General features: G+C 38.6%; 1 protein-coding gene across 4 annotated transcripts in view; it reads left to right on the plus strand.

Annotated features, from left to right (window-relative positions):
• Window positions 1-20,783, plus strand: part of PPM1A (protein phosphatase, Mg2+/Mn2+ dependent 1A) — a 34,854-nt gene extending 14,071 nt beyond the window's left edge. Inside the window, exons 2-6 of one of the 4 annotated variants that reach the window (XM_027637620.1) lie at window positions 355-1,206; window positions 2,997-3,114; window positions 8,090-8,198; window positions 10,427-10,484; window positions 12,791-12,881. In XM_027637620.1, coding sequence (XP_027493421.1) covers window positions 373-1,206; window positions 2,997-3,114; window positions 8,090-8,198; window positions 10,427-10,484; window positions 12,791-12,838 — 1,167 coding nt within the window. In that variant the 5' untranslated portion in view covers window positions 355-372 and the 3' untranslated portion in view covers window positions 12,839-12,881. Of the gene's footprint in view, window positions 1-354; window positions 1,207-2,996; window positions 3,115-8,089; window positions 8,199-10,426; window positions 10,551-12,790 lie in introns of those variants that run through there. The other 3 variants (XM_027637621.1, XM_027637622.1, XM_027637619.1) reach the window with 3 other exon arrangements.
• The last annotated feature ends 681 nt before the right edge of the window (window positions 20,784-21,464 follow it).

The following is a 21,464-nucleotide window of genomic DNA, read 5'->3' on the forward strand; positions in this document are numbered from 1 at the left end:
GTGCCAGTGAACAAGTCCTCTTTGAAACTGATTTCATACATACTTATATTAGAGGCTTTTGTCAGAACCATGAATGATAGTGGAATATAAATTTTTCAAGTAAAACAGCTGAAAATACAAAAATAGGAAAAGTGCATTTCAGCTAGTAGTAGTGCCCTTGTTTAAATTAGATGAAAGGAATGCAGATTTGACTCGAGACACAGAAAAATCCTAGCTTCATAGCTCTGGTTTTTTATCATCTTAACATTATTTGTGCCATTATTTAATAGCTTCCAGTAGGATTTTCGAACAAGGAAATATCTTAATAATCCTTTTCTTTCTTTTTTTTTTTTTTTTCCCCCCCCTTCCTTGCAGAACTGAAGGAAGGTCATCATGGGAGCATTTTTAGACAAGCCAAAGATGGAGAAGCATAATGCCCAGGGGCAGGGGAACGGGCTCCGTTACGGCCTGAGCAGCATGCAGGGCTGGCGCGTGGAAATGGAGGACGCACACACGGCCGTGATCGGTTTGCCAAACGGACTTGATGGATGGTCCTTTTTTGCCGTATACGATGGGCACGCTGGATCACAGGTTGCCAAGTACTGCTGTGAGCATTTATTAGATCACATCACGAGCAACCAGGATTTTAAAGGGCCAGATGGGCCACCATCTGTGGAAAGTGTAAAGAGCGGCATCAGAACAGGTTTTCTGCAAATTGATGAACACATGAGAGTCATCTCGGAGAAGAAACATGGCGCAGACAGAAGTGGGTCAACAGCTGTGGGTGTCATGATTTCCCCCCAACACACATACTTCATCAACTGTGGAGACTCGAGAGGGTTGCTTTGTCGAAACAGGAAGGTTCACTTCTTCACGCAGGATCACAAACCGAGCAATCCGCTGGAGAAGGAGCGCATACAGAATGCAGGTGGCTCCGTGATGATTCAGCGTGTGAACGGCTCCCTTGCCGTTTCAAGGGCACTTGGGGACTTTGATTACAAATGTGTCCATGGGAAAGGTCCTACAGAACAGCTGGTCTCACCCGAGCCTGAAGTTTATGAAATCGAGAGATCAGAAGAAGACGATCAGTTCATCATCCTGGCGTGCGACGGGATCTGGGATGTTATGGGAAATGAAGAGCTGTGTGACTTTGTAAGATCCAGACTTGAAGTCACTGATGACCTTGAGAAAGTTTGCAATGAGATAGTTGACACCTGCTTGTACAAGGTAGCCAGACTTGAGAGAAGCTGAGTTTACTGTGATTTGACTGTTAGAAGTTTATGAACAAGTTAAGAATAAGTTTTGATTGCAGTCTATAAGTGTCCAATGGTTTATGTTAACATGACTCTGACAGTAATGACCCGTGTCTCCCACAGAAATTGTGATAGAATGAACACACAAGAGAAACAATATGTCTTTCTGGTGGTTTTGGTTAATTAGAGTTTATAATCATGTACAGATACATTGTGATTGATGGAAAACTGGGAGCTGATGGGAATTTATGGGCAACAATAACTGCCCTTTTCTGGTTTATAACATACTTTACAAAACCGTAGCTCTTAAGACTTAATCAGGCTAGAGATCATTTTTTCCACTCCTAATCTTCCCCTCCTTTCTTGGACATATAGTAGTAATATTACTGATATAATTACACCAAGATAAAGGCAGAATGAATGAACCTTGACTTCATATTTTGCAGTTTAAAATTCCTGCTTAACTATGAAGACCTGTCTTCCTATGTTAGTGTTTATTTTGGTTCAATTACTGTATTTCTTATTCAGTGTTGTGGGATACAGCTCTGAAACAAGCTCAAGTAGAAGCTGGGACCTTTTGGTTTAAACAAATCTGTATAATTTTGTCAGCAATAACTTTTACTTTGTATTTATAAGTTGCAGGGTGATGCAGTTACAGAAGAGGTTCCAAGCACTGAGTTTCATAACTTGATACTTAATTTCCAAAGGAGCTAGAAGTCATAATGTAAAAAACCAACATTTTTGATTCTGGAGAGACAAGACAGCATCTCTCTTTTGCCACATGGCTAACAGGGTCATTGTTTCCTGTTTGGGAGAATGTAATTGCTTTCCAACACTTTGGCAGATTGATAATGCTTATGTGTTTGTTTGCAATTTTTGTTTGGTAATCCTGAAAACAAATTCCAGGAAAGGAACAGTGGCTTGTGGATGCTGTAAGCTTTGCAGGAGCCAGCTCCCAGCACCTCCCCATACACCCAGATACTCTTGTTCTGAACACTGGCTCGTTCTTGATCTTGCTGACATCAGTGGATTTAGTTATCATTCAGAGTTAGGCATATGGATGCATGTTTTGTAGACCAGAGCACAGGGGTATTGAAAGTAAACTGAACAATTACTTTACATAAGCACAATGTGGTTGTATTTTAACATATTCAAGTATTTGGGTTCTGTTTAGTTGGGTTTTAAATGCTCCCATTTCAAAGAATGTTTTTGTAGAGGCCTGGGCACCTCCCACAACTGGTCTTCAAACAAATTCTTTCACTTGTAACTTTCCTTGTTTTAAAAGAAAGGGGTGGGGGGAACCTAATAGGTGTGATTTTAGGTGGAAGCATTGTCTGAATTCAGCACTTTCCTGCCTAGTGCTTTTAAGCAGTAATGGTTCTGTTCACCCATCTAATATTCAGCTGTTTTCCCCAAACAACTGGATAGTATTTGAAACAAGATGGAACACAACTTTGTGATTGCACATCACTCATGACTAATGTCAGTTTTTACACCGTGGGCTGTCTGTAGCTGGCTCCATGTAGTCTTCCATGTAGACCACAAAAGAGGAAAGAACAAAGTGACTTTAACAGTTGCACCAAATGAACGGGCCTGGAATTCTGTAAGGGGAAACTAATGCTAAGGATAATATTCATCCACAGTAGTAAATGTTGGATTCTAATGCCTTATGATTTGTGAATTTCTGTGTGTAAAATGCTTTGATGTGTGTTTAGCCTGGTGTGTGTGTATACATTTCTCAAATCGTTTTTTCTTTTCCACCAGGGAAGTCGAGACAACATGAGTGTGATATTGATCTGTTTTCCGAATGCACCAAAGGTATCGCCAGAGGCGGTGAAAAGAGAGGCAGAGTTGGACAAGTACCTGGAAAGCAGAGTAGAAGGTGGATCATTTAAAAAAAAATAAGTAACTTTGTTTCTAAACAGATCCCTGGCCCCCTTCCCCTTCCAACAGCTAAACCCTTAACACATACAGGCTTCTTAATAGACCTTCAAGTGCCGTTGGCCATCCTGTGTACCTCTGAAAAAGGCACTCATATATGTCCTGAAAAAGCTCTGCTATGAAAGTGCAGCAGCCTATAACCCAGAAAACTATTCAGGATGGCAGAGAATGCATTCGTGCCCAGAATTCTTCCTGAGTCTGTTGACAGCACTGACTTCAGACCAGTGAATCCTGATTCCTGTTACATGGAGTTAAATGAAATAATCAAAATATCTTGCAAAGTGTCTATGAAGATGGTAATTTGAGTGCCATTTTTCCATATAATTAAATACAAATCAGTTAGCTGTAATATTTTATTACCAGTTATAGTAGCATTACAACTTGATTACTGTAATCTTTAAGCTAATATATTTGCTTATTTGAAAGCTGATCTTTAAGCATTCATGACAAACGAGCTGGGAACTCATCTTACTCTGATAGTAACTTCAAAATTTTTCCTTTAATTTGTATTTTTAGAGTTCTATAAACTGAAACTGCAAGCCTTGGGCTTTTTGGATCACATAAAAATGATACTTGAAATCAATTTGATTTAAAGAATTTCTGGTTCAAACTGCATTTATAGTGCCTTTTGGTATTTAAAACCAACCACAGCTTGGAGTTTGTTTCTGAAACATAAGACATGCTGTATGCATTATTTGCATAGGTTAAGTCTATTTTTGAAGTGGACTCCTCTAGACCTATATGTTACAAGTCTAGTTTTGTGTGTGTACTCCCAAGAATCCTTAATAGCACACCGGGCACAATAGGCAGACTTCTTCACAACTATGGTAGCAGTGATTAGTAAGTTAGAGGAGTATATTATGCACTTTTTCCCTCCTTAACTTGTGTGAAGATAACACAGTGCAGCCTCAGAAATCTCACAGAGAGCTTGCCTACATGGGAATTGTGGGTTCAGACAAATTAACGTGCAATTTTAAGGCACTTACAACCTGTGTAGGTGCTCCTTCAGAAAGTACCACGTTTTTCAAAGGCCTCGCTCACAAGGTCTTGGCAAACTGTGTCTGTTCTGCCCCTGAACAAATGTCCAGACAGACATTTCTGTGCTTTAATCCTAACGCTTGGCTGAGAGGAGAAGTTGGTGCCCAGGGAGCGATGGTGTGAATCTCCCTGGCAGCGTGGCAGGAACACGAGTGCACAGTCACGCTGCGTGAGGGAAGCGTCAGATGGCTTCGTGCCTCGCAAAGCAGGGAGCAGGTTTGCACCAGGCATTTGGAGAGCTTGCTGTGTGTGTGCCCACCCACAGATTTGGTGGAGAACAAGTGTGCTGTACGTTCACACGTTAATTTACAGCATGGCAACAGTCCTAATTCGGGCAAGCGTTGCCTTCTTATCTTAGATATTTTGTCTGAGTTCAGACAAACCCATGACCTAGAATATGGAAATATGTTCGAGTCAAGGCTGCATCTTCAACTGGCCTCATTGTACCCCAGGAGTATTACAATGAGGAAAGCTGGCATTTTTTGTGCAGCTGCTTCACTTTACAAAGGAAGAGCCTAAACACTGGACCTGCATGTGGTTATGGTACATACAATGAGTTTGGCTACTGGTACTTTGCAGTTATACAAATAGAAAATTTCAGGAATGAGCAAAGTGTGATAATTGCATAGAGGCAGAAGGATTCTGTATGTAGTTATAAAGCACTTTAATACTAATTTAATGGAATGATGTCTGAACACCTTGAGGAAATATATTGTACTTGCCCTCAAGGATTTTGCTTCTTTTTGAGAGTTCTTCTCAATCTTTTGCCTATAGTTGCACAAAGATATTATTTAAATTAATAACTATGTAGTAAACACTATTCACCCCAGCAGCAATTTGTATCAGCTGTGGGCAGAGTTTGGCCTTTTACTTACTCATGAGGGAAGTTGAAAGGCTGAACTAAAGCAGAACTTCAAGAACAGGAATTGATTAATTTGGTTACATTTAACTTAATTCCTGTGCAGTTGAGTTGTTTCTGAAGTAAATGGATAATGCCTTATTGAGTAGTAAGGTAGGACTGCTACAGCATCTGAAACTTTATACACTACAGTGAATAATCTTGCTCTTATCTTAGGATACTATAAGAGTAGCAGTGCTTAACTTTAAAAGCCTAATTTTTGGCTGAAGCAACTAGAACATATAAGGAGTACTTTTAGAATGATCTTACTAATCTGTAACATCAATTTAAAGTTAAAATTAATTAAAATGGAAAGTTGGTCAAAATGCATATTACGTATTTTTATGCAGTTCAGTGCTCAGTGAAGTCCAACAAGTAATGGGAGTCGATGCTTACGAGTGTGCATCTTTTTTCTGGTTGTATTTCTGTTCCCTCAGCCCAGAATATATCCTTATACTGTTAAAAAGTAGTGCAAATTTTAAGACTGAATAGGGCTTGGTACTGATGGTCATCTTGAATAAGGAGAGACGATTCAGATTTTAGAAAACATAGGAAGTTTTCTACTCACCATGTCACTTAGCACTCTCCTTCGACTACTTCTGATGTGTTTGTGGTCCAGATTCATAGCTACAATAAATAATGGAAGAAGCAGCAAGTGTGGAGAAGCATCCTTGTGCCATTACTTGCAATAAATCAATGTTTCCCCTAAAATATCATGTGAACTTCATGGTAGAAGTAATCAGTCATTCCAAAATGTGTTGCTATTATTTGCACTAATACGTGTTATTGATGTGTTGGCTCTAAAAAGAAACTTGTCTAAGCTTTTTTTTCTGTTCTCTTTTTTTTTTTTTACATAAAACCATTCCGTAATAAATAATCCTTACAATATTTATACCTATATAGAGATAAATAATTTTAAGCTAGCTGTTACATGTTCCTTCCCTTATTTTCACAAAAACAAAGCTCTGGCTTTTTCTTAAACTTTGTGTGGAATTCCCATTTTTGAATCCTTTATTTTAGGGTTTTAAGTACATCTTTCCAGTACTTCATGCCGTGAAAATGTGTAGAAGGTTTAAAAGTAAATTAAAGATTGGGGGGAGGGTTGAAGGTGTATTGAAACAAGATAATTCCAATAAATCAAACACAGCTAGCAGACCGACTCCATTTGTTGTGTCTTCAGTGTTCATTCAGTCTGTATCTATAGTTTTATCAAAGTATAAATGTATTCATTTAGTGGAGACTGTATGTTAAATGTACTGCAGTTACAGGTTGTGAAACTGTGTAGCATAGGTCAACTATAAATTCCTTATTTTTGTACAGCAGAACTTTAGCACTAGCACAATGTAGCATATACTAGATGTTCAAAATTGCACAATAAAGGAACTTGGCAAACCAAATCTGAGATCTTGGCTTCTTATTCAGATTTAAGAGTCTTAGATTATTTATTTACTAGATGGTAAAATGAATTTTGGCTGTAGATTTTGAGGAAATGGCAAATTTTTGAGGGGTCTCTGGTGTGCGGTGTCATGTATTTAAAATGTAGGTTTTGAAGTAAACAGCTTAAACCTTTGTGCTGCAGAGTCTGATGCTGGTTGAGGACTAGACAGTGTTTCCACTATACCTTGCAAATAATTTACACAGCCTGACTGCAAAATAGAGCTGATGCTTTTTATAAACACACACAGCCCTGAAAAGCTATTACACGAACAAAAAGTAATTCACAACTGTTGGTTTTAATTTTATTTTTTTTTAACTAAAAGGGACTGGATACGTGTTGGTTTTAAAGGATTTCAATGTGCTTTATCTCACAGATTATAAAATGGAAACTTGGTCTGTTCTTCTGGAATTATTTAGGGCAAGAACTGAATGCTAGACTATTTTTCAGAAACGGTACTGATGAATTCCAACTACTTTCAAACTGTGTAAATGCTTTATTACATGAAAAGTAGTGTGCCTGTACATATGTGCATGTATAGATGTGCACATATGTACAAATTATTGTATGCATGTTGCAGTATTCACTTGAAGATCAACAGCACCAGGTCTTAATAATTCATGTATTTTGCAATTTCTGAGAGCTCCTGTTCACAGAGAAACCGAGGAGATGCATTTCTTGCTTGTTCTTTAAGTTTCCCAAAATCCCTATTTAAAGAGCGGCTCTTCAGGGGTGGTGTGGTCTGAAATCTCTTCAATTCAAATAAAATTGTGTGCTTATGGCTTGAGGAAAAAAGAAATAAAGCAAACGCCAAAAAAAAAAAAATCCAACCAAGCCTAAGAATAAAGTTAAAAGAATTAATTTCTTGGCAAATGAGACTGTGGCTATAATACAGACTCTCTTCACCCAGAAGCTGGAGTGGATCAGCTTTTAAGTATCTGCTCAATATTTAAATATCCCCTGAGTTGAGGATGGAACTGTCAATTGGATGTGGTGTCCCTGGCTATTAATTTGTATGTAATAATTCTTAAAATTTGCATATTGCTGTGGTGCAGTGAGATACAAGTATTGGCTGGTACACATACAGCCACAGGGGTTATTTTTAATATGTCTGACGTTTTGTTTCTTGAAAATATTATGCTCTCTGTGATGGCAATAATATTTTATCTTGTGTTGCAGCCATAAAGCTCATGTTAATATCTGCCTCATGCCCTGGGCATTTTACTGGGGAGATATTACGTCTTCTATCTAGTGTATAGCAGGAAAGCCATTAAAGAATTTTTTTCCCCCACTGTTACTAGGTAGCTGTGTATTTCCAAACCCAGTGTGCATGTTAACAGCAGTGTATCATTGTCAAATCTGTTACAGGCTCTTTTCCTTTCGGAACCAAAAGTAACAATTACCGTGTTGAGTACGATCTGTCTTTTTGTTTGGTTTTGGTTTTTTTTTTTTAATGTTAAGCTGCCTTTTTATAAAACTGAGTGTTTCAATCTTTTAAAGTTAAATTTGGACTGCACTTACAAAAAAAGTACTTCTGATTCCCAGAGATCATAAAGAAGCAGGGTGAAGGAGTGCCAGACTTAGTCCACGTGATGCGTACGTTAGCAACTGAGAGCATCCCAAACCTCCCGCCCGGGGGGGAGTTGGCAAGCAAGTGAGTTCACATCAGTGTACATGTGGTTTTTGATTTAAATCCCAACTTAACTGCAAGGCCACTCTTAAAATTGGGGGGGGGGGGGGGGGGGGGGGGGGAGAGGCAGGGAAGGGAGGGAAGAAGGGTACAGGACAAAAGGTGATGATCTGTTCTCTTAATTTTTATTACTCAGTTGTTCTGAGTGAAAAGAACAGGCATAAGAACGGAGTTAACTATGAATCACTGCGAAAATTAAATGTCAAACTGTAGTTTTGGGAAGCAATGAGGGTTTTTTAAGGGTGGCCTGACTGGTGTTTTTTTGTAATTAACTGGGGTTTCTGGGGGGGGGAGGTTACATTTGAACATGCAAAAATAATGCACTGAATTTAGTGATTACTTGGATGTGTACTTCTGCACTTTGACAAGAAGTGATATGCATAAGATGTTTTGTTTGGCAGCTTTCTTTCCTTGTCTGTAGCTAAAGCCATGTTGTAATCGCTTAAAAATTTGCTTTTGTTTTCTCTCTGCTTGTGACAAATCTGAAAACAAGATAGAAGTCTATAAAAAAAAAAGTGGGAAGTTAAATTTACAGCTTTCTCTTTGAAGAGTTCAGTGATGATGCTCTGTGGCTTCTCAAATGTTCAGTCTTTAAGGAAGCAATGTCCTTAGGTCCTTTGCACCCCAAACCAAGTGCTTTTTGGTTCAAAAGATTGTTCATGAGCCTGTGCTGTGTTAAAATGAATTGGGCACGTTTGGTACAGAGTATTTTTGACCTTTCAGAGTGTGATTTTTGTATTGTTGCACCAAAACGTGAAGACTTTAGGCATGCAATTGAATAAATGACAAATGAATAAATTGAATAATTATAAAATAACTGTAAAGACGGCTTCCACAAAACAAAATTGTTCTTCTATGAACTGTTAGACTTGGAAAAGAAGAGATGGCAAATTTATGTAAAATAGCATCTATTTGGGATGTGTTGCTGTAATCTTGAAGTATCAGTCAGTTACTCATGAAATACAGCATAGAAATTGGTTTTTCTTCATCTCCTTTGGTTAGTGGTAGCGTCGTGGTTGTGAAGAAATGCTGAAGTGACAGACTGCTGTGGGATTTCGTGTCTTAGTGATGCTGGTTTGAATAGGGACTGGTAAAAATGTGGATTTAATTGGATGTTAGTGTAACTGAAAGCACTGTTGCCAATTTGGAAGGAATATAATGCTTTTCAAGAAATCTGCCTTTATTTAGAATCAAAGGTACCTATTTCTTGAGAGATAAGGGAAACTTTCCAGTTCATACATGCAACGTACTTTGTCTGTAATTGCTTCATTTTATTGCTTTAAATCCAGCCTCCTCTTCCTATAATCATTCACTACATTCACTGTGATGTTTATTCATGGTAGTTCCTGACTTTTCAGTATTATGGGATGATTCCAAAGCCTGTCATCTGCTTTTTTTTCTTCTCATGTACTCCTTTGTGATTGCTCTGCATGCATTCATCAGCAGTTTAAAGGTGGTTCTTTGAAGTTTGTTTTGTATCACAGTTTCAGTCTCCTACTACTTCGTCACACTTGATTTTGCAGAAGGGGATCTGGAAGAAAGTTGCTTTTAAAGTTTAGCCTGTAATTCCTATTTTTGACTCTCCTCTTTCCTTCCTGGTCTCCCTCCAAAGTTGTTTACTTATATACTGGGAAAGGCAAAGGCTTCCTCTTCCTTCAGCTTCACATTGGATTCTTTTTTTTTTTTTTTTAATTTACTACCAATTTTCAAGAAAACTTTTTCACCCTGTGTTACATAAATAAAAATCATGTTGCTCATTTACATGCGGATTGCAAATTTTCTATTGATATTTATCCATCCATTTCTTATCAATTTTCTATCAGTATTAGAAAAGCCAAGAATCCCAGAGACGAAGGTTAATTTCAAGCTGACTTAAATATGCTAAGCATGTTTTTTTTTTAAAAAGGAGGAAACTGTCAAGATGATCGAAATAATTTTTTTAATATGTTTTACCAGACAAAATTTGCCTCAGTCTGAAGATAGAATACACAGAGCTGCTATTTGCAGTTTAATGTGTTTTTGGAGAAAAGTTGCTGGAGAATATTGGACCTATCATTGTAGAAGAGTATTCTGTGAATTTACAGCCTTTTAAAGTTTACATTTTAAGTTAAAACTGTACTTAGGGAATTTGACTTTAGAGAAACAGAAAGACACGACCTTAAAATCTTGTGGGGTTTGTTTTTTTGCTCTAGACGGAGTGTGATTGAAGCCGTTTATAACAGACTGAACCCCTACAGGAATGATGATGCTGTAAGTATCCTTTCTCTTACATTACCTTTACCCCCCCCCCAGTTATTTTAGCTGCTTTGTAAAGAAACATTGCTAGTTTTTGTTAAAGACCTCTTCCCCAAGGAAGGAGTAGCAATGTTGTGCTCTTGGGACTGTGTTTTGTGGTGGTTTTCTGCTGCCTTCTGCTGATCACAGTCTCAAAACTCCAGTGTGGTTGACTCATTTGTCCTTTGGAATTTCATTATTTCAGTCCTGCCTGGATTTCCAAACGCTGCCAAATGGTGGAAAGAGTCATGAGGTTTTTTCCCCTCTTTATGGGCAATGTTGTCCCCCAAATATCAAGAAGATAATGCCTATACTTAAAGGTTAAACAGATGTGTAATTATCAGCTTTAAGAATATATTATTCACTAAGTGGACTGGGGGGGGAAAACCCACAAACAGAAAACCTCTAGAATATGAACTGTGATCCCAATTGCAGCTTGATCACCAGAAACAACGTTCTGTCACCAGAAGTGCTGTATGTCATGAAGTAGTTAAACTGATCCTTTTACCCATCAGCAAAAATTGCTTAAAATGTGACCTAAGTGAAATGCATCCAGACAATAAAGAGTTGGGCATTCATTTATTTGTCTGTCCTTGTTCTATTTTTAGCATAAAAATTCCTAAATAGTGGCTGAAAGAGAATGCTTTGCCTTGAAAATACATTCTGTACAATGCTGCTGTCCTACAAATGTACAGTACACAAACGTTGTGATGATGTTCGTGACTTGGATACCGAAATTTGCATATGGAATAGTCGGCAAGCAGCTCGTGCATTTTTACTCATACTGCTTTTATTCTTCATCCTGGCACATGAAACAACCATTTTAGTCTTTCATATAATTGTTCTCCTTTGCTACTTCTGGTCTTGAAGGAAAAACTGGAGGTGGTACTTTTGCAAAGGGTAATTTCGGTTTGTGTTGTTTTTACGACACCTCCGTGCCAACTGTTCCCCTCTATGGTTTGTAATGGATTCTGTGTGCAAGTTTGAGTGAAGGGTGCAGAACTTCAGTGCTAAGAAATTATCATGTGTGGCATTGCTAGAGACTTAATTAGCCTCTTTTCTCTCCAAGGAGCAGTAAGGCAGTGCTTTAAAGACGAGTAATATTTCTACCTCCTGCAGTCTTAGTAATGACAGGGAAGTGTAGCTGTGGAAGCACCAGGATACACTGTTGTTAAAGCCTATGGTGGCCCTTAATTACTTAAGGAAAGGGGAGCAGGTAATGCTGAAACAACCAAACCAAAGGTGGCTGCACAGAAGCAGTTTGATGCCTGTGCTGCTGATTTAGCTGTTGATTTAGCTGTGGTCCCAGTTAGTTGTGGTTAACCTGTGTAACCCCCGAGGGGGCAGGGAGAGAAAACTGAATATAGAGCAGTCTGAGCAAGGGAAAAGGAAACAGACGTGACAAAAAGGCAAGTGGATTAAAAACCACCTAGTAAAATTAAACATTGGTTAAGCCAGGGATTGGTTAAACATTATCCAGGACTGTGGTAGTTACACAAAATCCACTCTTGCCCATGGGACTAAATGGACCAAATTTTAGAGATGCTGGAACAGGTTGCCCAGGGAGGTGGTGGGTGCCCCAGCCCTGGCAGTGTTCAAAGCCAGGTTGGATGAGGCCTTGAGCAGTCTGGTCTAGTGGGAGGTGTCCCTGTCTGAGGCAATGTTGGTTGGGACTAGGTGATCTTTAAGATCCATTCCAACCCCTTAACATTCTGTGATTCTCCGACGACACTCAGGTGGCCATGTGGTTATGATTTGGAGCATGACATGTTTCTACTTCCCTTTTTTTTTTTTTTTTTTTTTTTGGTTATATACATTTATTTTTTCCTCTTGTGGTTTTATTACTATCCAAAATTAGGATTTTCTGCAGTTGTCCAAACTACACATCTGTAACCTTAAATTCTAAGTGCTGAAATAGCTCTGAGTTCTAGCAGGGCATCAGTTAAGTCTCTGTGTTCCTCTGCAGTGAGGGAGTGCTGAGAACACAAAAGATGACAATGGTGGTAACACATGTAATGAGGCACATCCTGCTCTTTTATCACACCTGTTTACTGACTGTATCCATTTTGTATTACTTCTGACTACTCTGAAATGCTTCTTAGTAATGTTCCTGCGGTATTATTTTGAGGCTTGATAAAACACTTGGTCAGATTTTTAAATGTCTTGGTTCTAATGTTTCATTTGTTAAGAATATATGGTTTTTAGATACTTCTTAAATGCTCTTTCTGAAAGGGGAGAGAAAAAAAGACTCATGAAATGATTTAAGTCTCCACCCTTTTCAGTCTGGATTATCCAGAAACTCCTGCAACAATGGGCACTCCAGACTTTAAAGGGTTCCTTCTCTTTTCTTTAAGGATTCTGCCTCAACTGATGATATGTGGTAAAACTGCTCATCTAGCTGTGGAGTTCACGTTTCATCCTGCAAATGAAAGTGCAGCCCAACCTCAGTGACCCTTCTTAACATCCATCCTCAACCTTAATTAAAGAAGGGAATATGATGTGTTGGTGAGAGTGACTACAGCAGTACGACACCTAGCCCAGGAACTGATCATTTTTGTAAAGCAGACTTCTGTAAACGTGATTTCAAACCATAATTCATGTTGTAAATCAGACTCCAGCAATTTTATGTTGTATGATTTTGTTTTTGTAAAGTGCAATTGTCTTTGTACAAAATGCTCATATTTAATTATGAACCGCTTTTAATCACTATAAAGGTTAGAAGAAATGTTTTGGCTTGTGTGATGCAACAATATATATCCCTTTTAAATTCATGTTGTGGTTTTGGATTGCAAGGAGCAGCAGCCTAGCCAGCTAGGTGCTCAGGAGGTGCACAAAACTGTAAAGATAACTTTTTGGTTTATATGAAAGCTGAACTCGTGGGCAACTTACCAGAAATTACAGTGTGTGAATTTTGCTTGGCAATGGAAAAATAACTTAAAAGTAGTGCACATTCTTCAACAAACGGATATCATTTTCTTGGATGCACTCCTGCTCTCACGTTGGAGTCGAAGGGATTTGCGATTTTGAGTTCAGTGGGAGTTAAATCGTGCCCTGGTAATAGTATCCTCCTCGTACAAATCTTGGGATCAGGATGCCTTGATTCTTCGCACCTCGTTTTCCATTAACCCTCACCTGAAACTGCTGATCACTGAGCACGAACAGGCAGCTTTCTACATCCAGTAGGAGTCTGCAGCATTTTTACAATCCTGATTGGCTGGGTCTGCTGCTGTTCCAAGTAAAATACTCTGAATTCCATTTTATCAATAAAGCTTGATTTAACAAACAAGACCTTTACCCATAAACGTGTAATTCCTTTTTTCCTGCCTTTGAAAATGTCAGTGCCATTGTAAATGATATTTTACTTGTGGAAGAATATTTTTATTAATTGGTAGCCCATTTTTAAAATGGGAAGGATTTTGATTATTGCCCAAGACATAGCCATATGCTAGAGGATGGTGTGGGATTAATCCGTTACCCTATTTTTTACAAGTGTGGGTTTTTTCAGGCTTTTTGGTGGTGTTTTTTGTTGTTTTTTTTTTTTCCTCCTCCCTACTGAAGATGTGCATTGGTTTGAATTTGCCTACTGTTTGATAAAAATACATTTGTCAAAGCCTGACAATCTTTAACATTTTATGGTGTGTGTTTTTAATTGACCCACTTACTTAGAATGAGAGACTAGTGGTTAAACAGTACTTGTGATTTGAGGTATAGCATGTTGACAATATTTAACTGTTCGTTGTTTAAAATTCTAATTTAAAATTTTATAAGATAATAAACTAATTTGATTTAAGCTTAGCTTTCTCCCATTGAGCATACGAAAATTAAGTTTTCAAGTCAGTCGTGTTTGCAAAACTGCTGTTTTGTGCACCTTGTATTGTCTTTTTGGTTGAGAATATTGTATTTAATATGTAGTTTACTCATTTAGTAGGCAGATTCCCCAAAAGGAAAATCAGTAAAACAAGTAGTTTGTAACATTTACTGCAGTTAGACAGAATCAAAACTTGGTGTATAATTACTTTTTGATAGGAAAACGTAGTACAATGCATTTTGCTATATTTGTCTTTCCCTAACTTTGACATATACATATTTGTATATATAGCCTTAAAACTAATGCAGAGTTAGGGAACACTGAACAGTGAAAAAAGTAACTTATAGTGTCTTGGAACTAAGTATAGTATATACCAGCAAACTTTTCTTTTATCCCTCTTGTCTATGTGGGGTGCTTAAACGTAACTTCATTGTATTCAGTTTGTAATCTGTTCAAGCATGAATGAAGAAAACATAAGCACTATTTGTATTTATAAATTTATAGCAATTTTTGCTTAAAGAACCAGTTCCTTACCTACCTATGAATAAATGCTTAAAATGTCTAATTTTGTTGTAGAGTGCACAACTATAATAATGTTAAGTTATAGCTTCACAGGCACCTAATTAACAAGCGTATTTAATAATACATGGCGTATTAGTGCGAAAAGCTAAACTTAATTTAGGACTAGGCAGAGAAAGTTCTGTCCTTTTTCATAGAGACTAAAGTTTAGTTTTGGAAACTGCAAAACCTTGAACTGGACTGTGGAACCTTTTGAGTTTTAAACTTGTACGAATCGGAAGCAAAACTGTGGTGTGAAAAGCCATACTTACTTCAAACCATAATCACTTAAACTGTCTCAGTGACAAAGGAGATGTTTGAAGCCTCTTCTGGCGAGGTCTCCTAAAAGGTTAGAGAGGAGATAATTCTGCTATTGCTACAGGTGATGTGAGTAGGTTTGAGGGTAGTGGAAGAAAGCCCGTTTCAGGCCTTTCTCTCTCCCGCCTACATTCAGCGTTTTGGTGAGGTCAGAGCACTGAATTATTATGTCTGCATAAACACTGCCATTTTAGATACAGGTTTTGATTACAGAATATACGAGTTGAGTATATAAAGCATCCTAGAGAAGAGGCAAGCTGTACTTTTCACTGCTCTGAAAAGAAAAAAAAAAAAAAAGGCACTTTTGCACCTTTGTGCATCTCCTTCTTGCACCAGAAACTTTTTTTTAAATGCTAAAAACATTAGCACCTCAGGGGCAAGGCAGCAATTTTTATTTTGAAGTATTGTATGCTATTTATTTCCCTCTTGGAAAAAGATTCCTGTGTGATGGAAATGAAAATTGTTTGATGTTCAAAGATGTATTTTTAAATACATGTTCAAATAGGATGGTCCCAATTTGCTTGTTTTTTAAAAGGAAATGACATTTGTAAAGCTACTTTGCTTCGTATGCCATGCAACTTTGTTTTCCTTCTACATTTGACAGCTTCACTGGCTTCAGTTTCTGTGAGTTCTGTTGTAGTCAGATTAAATGTTTCGCTGATCGTTCTGGGAGAATACCTGTACTGCTTTATAGACAACTGTTTCAAATAATTCTCACTAATTCAGCATTGAAATATGTTCAAGACAGAGGCTTCTAAAATGTGTTTTAAACGAATGTTGGGTGAACTGAATGCCATGGCGTTGATCAGGGGCCTAGATTTGCAAGGCTTTGTAAATCCCTTTTATCAATAGAGCCCCTGGTGGGGCAGAAATCAGCAGGTCCCATCGAGTTATAGAGCCAGAGCCTTTCAGCTGGGCTTGCTCTCACCTGGCCCGGGAGCAGCACCACCAACACCTTGAGGCACAGCCATCGTTCAATTAAACCTTGAGCAAAAATCAGAACTGGAGAGAGAAATTCCATCTACCTGTCATTGAGCTGCACTAATCCTTGGCTATGTCGTACTAGCAAGGAGCCTGCTGAATACTGAGCAGCAGATGAGCAATGGTAGCAGTTACCTTGAGAGGTCGTGCAGGTGCCAAAGCTGATCTTTTTAACATTTCCTTGTAACAAACTGACTTCAATGTCCATTACTTTATTTATTGCAAAGCTGGTGCTGTCTCAACTCGATATAGGTCTGAGCTATTTTGCTCAGTTCAAGAATCGGAAACTTAACAAAATTAGGGAACAGTTTTCCCTTTACTTGATTCCCTGATAAGAATCCCATCTTACTTTGATACATTGGGATAGGACGGACTTCCTATTGCATTCCATTTTTAGTAATTTATGAACGAAGGTTATGGTTTCACAATGAAGTGACGTCAAGACTAAACGTTGCTCCAAGTTTGTCCCTACTGCCTTTTTTTGTGCCAATACTTGCCCTTATGTGGGCATGGAGTTAGGACAAAGGAAAGCCCTGTCCTCTTCAACTGGGTGAGCTGATAATCCAGCTGTGGGGTGCTGGTGCTAGGGCAAGATGGAGGGTGGGGAGGCAGGACTGGGAGCAAGGAATGTTTGCACCACCCGTCCTGCCGCGGTGTGGGAAACCACACCCAGGTAAATGATGGGCTGTGTAGGGAATATCGAAGCCTTTGCAGATCTTTCCCCGCTCTGTACTTAGGAGAGACATTTTGCTTTGGTAAACGTTCTTTTTCTTAAAACTGGAATCATCAAACTTTGGTCTTAACGTCTTGTGTGCGTGTTCCATGCTGACAGACCTTGTGTTTGTGTTCTCTAGGGGGGTGTGGCTCTGTCCTGTGGGAGAGACAGCACGGCTGCCACAATTAGGTTAATGATATGGTTGTTACAGGTTACCTTATTTCAATGTACATCAGGATTTCATCATGCTGAGATGTTCACCTTCATCTCTACCTGCACCTTCTTGAATTGCTTTTATGCACAAATGATTTGGTGTATTTGAATTTCTTGATATTTAAACTTGGCCGTGTCTGAAAGGGGCAAACCTTTAGGGAAGGAGTGCCCTTTTCCTCATCCTTCGGCAAAGACAGTATTTAATACAAACCTGGTGTACCTTGCATAGGTTCAGAAACGTCAAAACTTTAGAGCTACAGAGCTGTACCTGACATTCTTCTGTAGAAAATGAATTGTTACCCTGTGCCAAGCTTCACAAGACGTGAAAATGATGTTTCCTAGATAACGAGTGTGGCTCCTTGTTCCTACCACTACCCATGTCTGAGGTGATCATACCTGAGCCTTTTTATAGACCAGCTCAGGGTGTAAACCCTCTATTTGGCTGGACAGGGTTTTTACCTCTTGAAGTGGTAAAAAGAGGCTCCAGACATGGATTTCTAGGATTCTGTAGTGCATAAAATGAATGTGATTCCTGCCATAAACTGTAAAAAAGGAGCAAAATTTAGAAGTACCACTGTGAGGCTAAATAATTTTGACTGACCTGTCTGAAATACTGATTGGAGAATCTAATCTTCTGGTGAGCTCTTTCTGTGGAGTGTTTGCACAGTCTGCAGGTCTCTGCAGACCCAGGTGTGCCCATCTGAAACACTGTAGCCTTATTTTGCTTAATAACATTGCTTTATAAATGAGGTAGCAGTCACCTGGGCCGTGGCAATTGTTTGCAGGAAGCTGTAGGAAAACTTGAAGCTCGTCTTTATTCTTATGGACCACTAAATGCATTCAAGTAGAAAAAAAAAAATAGACGTGCTGAAAGTTGAGTTCACGTTGTTTCCCCCTGAAAACTTGCTTTCAGAAAAATGACAGATATTTCTACTATTTGCTTAATAAGTGAAAAAAGTGTCCTGAGCTTTAATCTCCTGATTAAATTTCAGTTGTTGACCTGTAATGACTTAGGCTTTATGTATATTCATTGCTTTATCTGTGTTTTTATTTGATGTTCCTTTCGAGTAGCAGTAAACCAGATCTTTTTTTCCCCCCTCATGTAGACACTTGTATGCTTCCAAGGTAAGGGAACAAGAGTGATAATGATGTCCTAGGAAAGGGTTTTGGGAGAGGCTTGCTTTAAGTGCAAAGTCCACAAAACCCCTAACTTTTGCAACGACAAAAGTTGAGAAAGTGGGCTTAACTTTAAAAATGCCTTTTACAGAATTGAGGAAATCATTCTGTTCTGAAAGTGTCAGAACTTCAGTGGAGGTGGGATGACAGGTCAGATTTCTAGAGTATGTATTGGTTTATGCCTAGCCAGATTTTTACACTTAACTTGTACTGACTCCTGCCCAAATGCTTTTTAAAATATCACTAGGCATGTGCTTTGTTTTTTCCTTCCCCCTCCCCCAAAATAGGAAGAATAAAACCAATGGTCCTTACTGCTGTGTAAGCAGCCACTTATTTGCAGGAGTGGGTGCTGTGTTGGGTAGTGCTGTTTTCCTTCAGGAACACGACATCTGCACTTCTCAGTGTGCTCAAGAACATTGAGCCACAGCTGAAATCCCTTTTTGCCTCCATGGACTGTTGGCTCTGAAGAGCTGGCGGGAGCCAAAGTGGACAGGACTCTCCATGTGTATTGTGAGGAGGCCTCCAGAGTTGAGGGAGATGCCACTGTTGTATAGTTTTAGAAAAAACTTCAAGAAAAATGAGGAAACATGTTGGGTCATAAAACATTATGTACTTCTATCAATTCCTGTAGACTAAGGTCCAGAGTTTAGTTTCGCCTGTGTAAGTGAATCCCACCCATTCTGAGCAGTGCAAATACTGGGCAGCCGATTTCATTGTTTGGGGATTTCAGATTGGAGGCACAATGTTTCTGTTCACACTAAAATTAGACTAAAACAGTCTTGGGAAAATCAGGCATGAACTTAAATTTACATTCTGCTGACATTGATGGAGCTTTGCTCACAAAATATAAAGTTTGCACATGTGTTGTTGGAGCCTTAAGTGTCCCACTTCTCTTGGAACGAAAAACAAATGTAATCTTTATCCAGTTTAGGTTTTGAAAAAGCTTTTTGGAGCCAAAGGGAAGAAGATGGTGATGTTAAAGCAAAATGTTAGATTATTTGGAGGTAATTTCATTAAGTCTTTAAGCATCTAAGATTTTTTTTTTTCCTTTTAAAACCTCAGAAGGGCACAGTTTAGGAGGTTTGATGAAACGCTTTTAGCTGTAAATAAATAAAAGGATGAAACCCAAAATGGGTTACCTGGGATGGAAGAACAGCGAGACCCTAAAAATGTAGGAATAAATGTGCTGAATTTGCATAGTATTATTTCCATGTCCAGTGGTGAATCTACTGAAAGGTTGGAACTGGATGATCTTTAAGGTCCCTTCCAACCCAGACCATTCTATGAATCATTCTATGAAAGGATCTTTATCAGTGTTGACAGGGGAACCTTTTATCATTGCTGAGTGATGCCAGACTGACAAGTCTGCTGCAATTTGAAATTTCCAGCCTCTTAAACTGGGAAGTGGGCATTACACACCAGATCCCCAGTACTTGAGAAGCTGCAGTACCTGTTACCCCACATTCTGTGGGTTAATGCCCTGCAGCCTTTGGGTGCTGGGAGTTGGGATTTCCCAGCCTGTTATTGCTGATGGTGTGATTTGCAGTGACCTTGGGTACCAAGAGTTAAGTTGTATTTCAGAACCGGATCTAACTCTTTGGTGCCAGGAATCAAGTTTTTGGAGTAAGTGCTGAATTATGCAAATGTTCTTGGCCAATGGCACTGAGTAGTTCAGTGCTCAGAAAACTAAATTACTAGTGATGAAGAGTTAGTATGAGACAAAAGCCAAGGTTCTCCAGAGCCAGGGAGTGCTGGATGTCTGAAAAGCGTGACATTTGAGTTCCAGGACCTTCTTATTTTATAAATCTTTATAAGCAGAGATTTTGGTTTCTAGCATCTGTCTTGTTTCTAAGACCACGTACAAACATGCTGAATTAGAGAGTTTTCACCTGTCTTCTCACAGAATTGACTCCACACCGTATCATAAAGAGTCTCGTTTGTAGTGACATGCTGTGCCTGTCTTTTTAGAAAATTCATGACCTCTTTATATCTATTTTGTGGAAAGTGTAACTTTTTTCATTGATGACCTGTATAAATGTGTGTTACGAATGGAGAGATTTAAGCTTGAAAAGCATGTTTGCAGATTACACAGCTTCATTATGGAATTTATAAATTTAACAGAGTAATATACAAGAGCATAACTATTTTCCTTAAGTAGAATGTATAACAATATATAATAAATTATTCTCCACGTAGTTCACCCACTATTTACAGTTTTACACAATTCAAACTGTGTGTTTACAGAAAGTTCAATAAATGTATATTTTGTACTATGTACAGATTCCTGGTCCCAAAGAAAATGTGTGAACTTAGTTTCTAACTTAACTTTTGAGATTGTACTTTTTTTTTTTTTTTCTTTTTTCTTTATTTTTTTGGTTTGGAATCAGTTGAACAAACTGCGTTTCGCCTGTCGATGGTGGAGGCTTGCATTGGAGTAAACGGGAATTGGAAATATTTCTAATCTACAAAAGTGATTCCACTAAATAAAACAGGCAATTACATCGTGTGTGTGTATTTGAGTGCAATGCTACAAACCACTCCCACATTTATTGTCCCCAATTTACAAACTTACCAGGCCTCCTCCTGTTTTCTGGTTCAGGGAAGTTAGATTAAAATGGGATATCGAGGGCCTGTTTTGATCACTCTTAGTCACAATAATAAAACTCCCCATTTTCACCTGTTTTTTCCCTTACATGTTGCAATTCCAACATAAAGCAGCGTGTGCTTGGCTTCAGCCTGGTCTGGGGTTCTCAAGAGAACTAGGGATTGATTAGGATGCCCAACTTCTGGAAAACCACGTCACACAGGAGCAAAATACATTTGCAACTTCTGCCCCAATTCAGATTCAGCACTATAAAATATAAACTAGACCTTTGTAATGTAATTTCTAAGAATTTAAGGATTCTAAAGGCTAAAATAAATATTTACACTGGTTTGAGCCTTTATGATTTGGAGAGAAGATGAGCCTTTATCAGCCAGTTGAGGCTCACAATTGTCTTCCACGGAAATCTTTATAGACAGCAGAGAGCTGGAAGGATTCTGGCATGGACTAAATAAATTAAACCTGGGTGGGGGCCAGGAGGGGATTCTGTCACCTGTGCAGCAAACTTGTCTTTTAAAAGGTCTTAAAGATTCAAGCCTATCCCTATCAGGATTAAAAATCAGAACTACTGAATTGTCTAGCAAA

This window comes from Corapipo altera, unplaced genomic scaffold, assembly GCF_003945725.1.
Source record: "Corapipo altera isolate COAL_440 unplaced genomic scaffold, ASM394572v1 23, whole genome shotgun sequence".
Lineage (NCBI taxonomy): Eukaryota > Metazoa > Chordata > Aves > Passeriformes > Pipridae > Corapipo > Corapipo altera.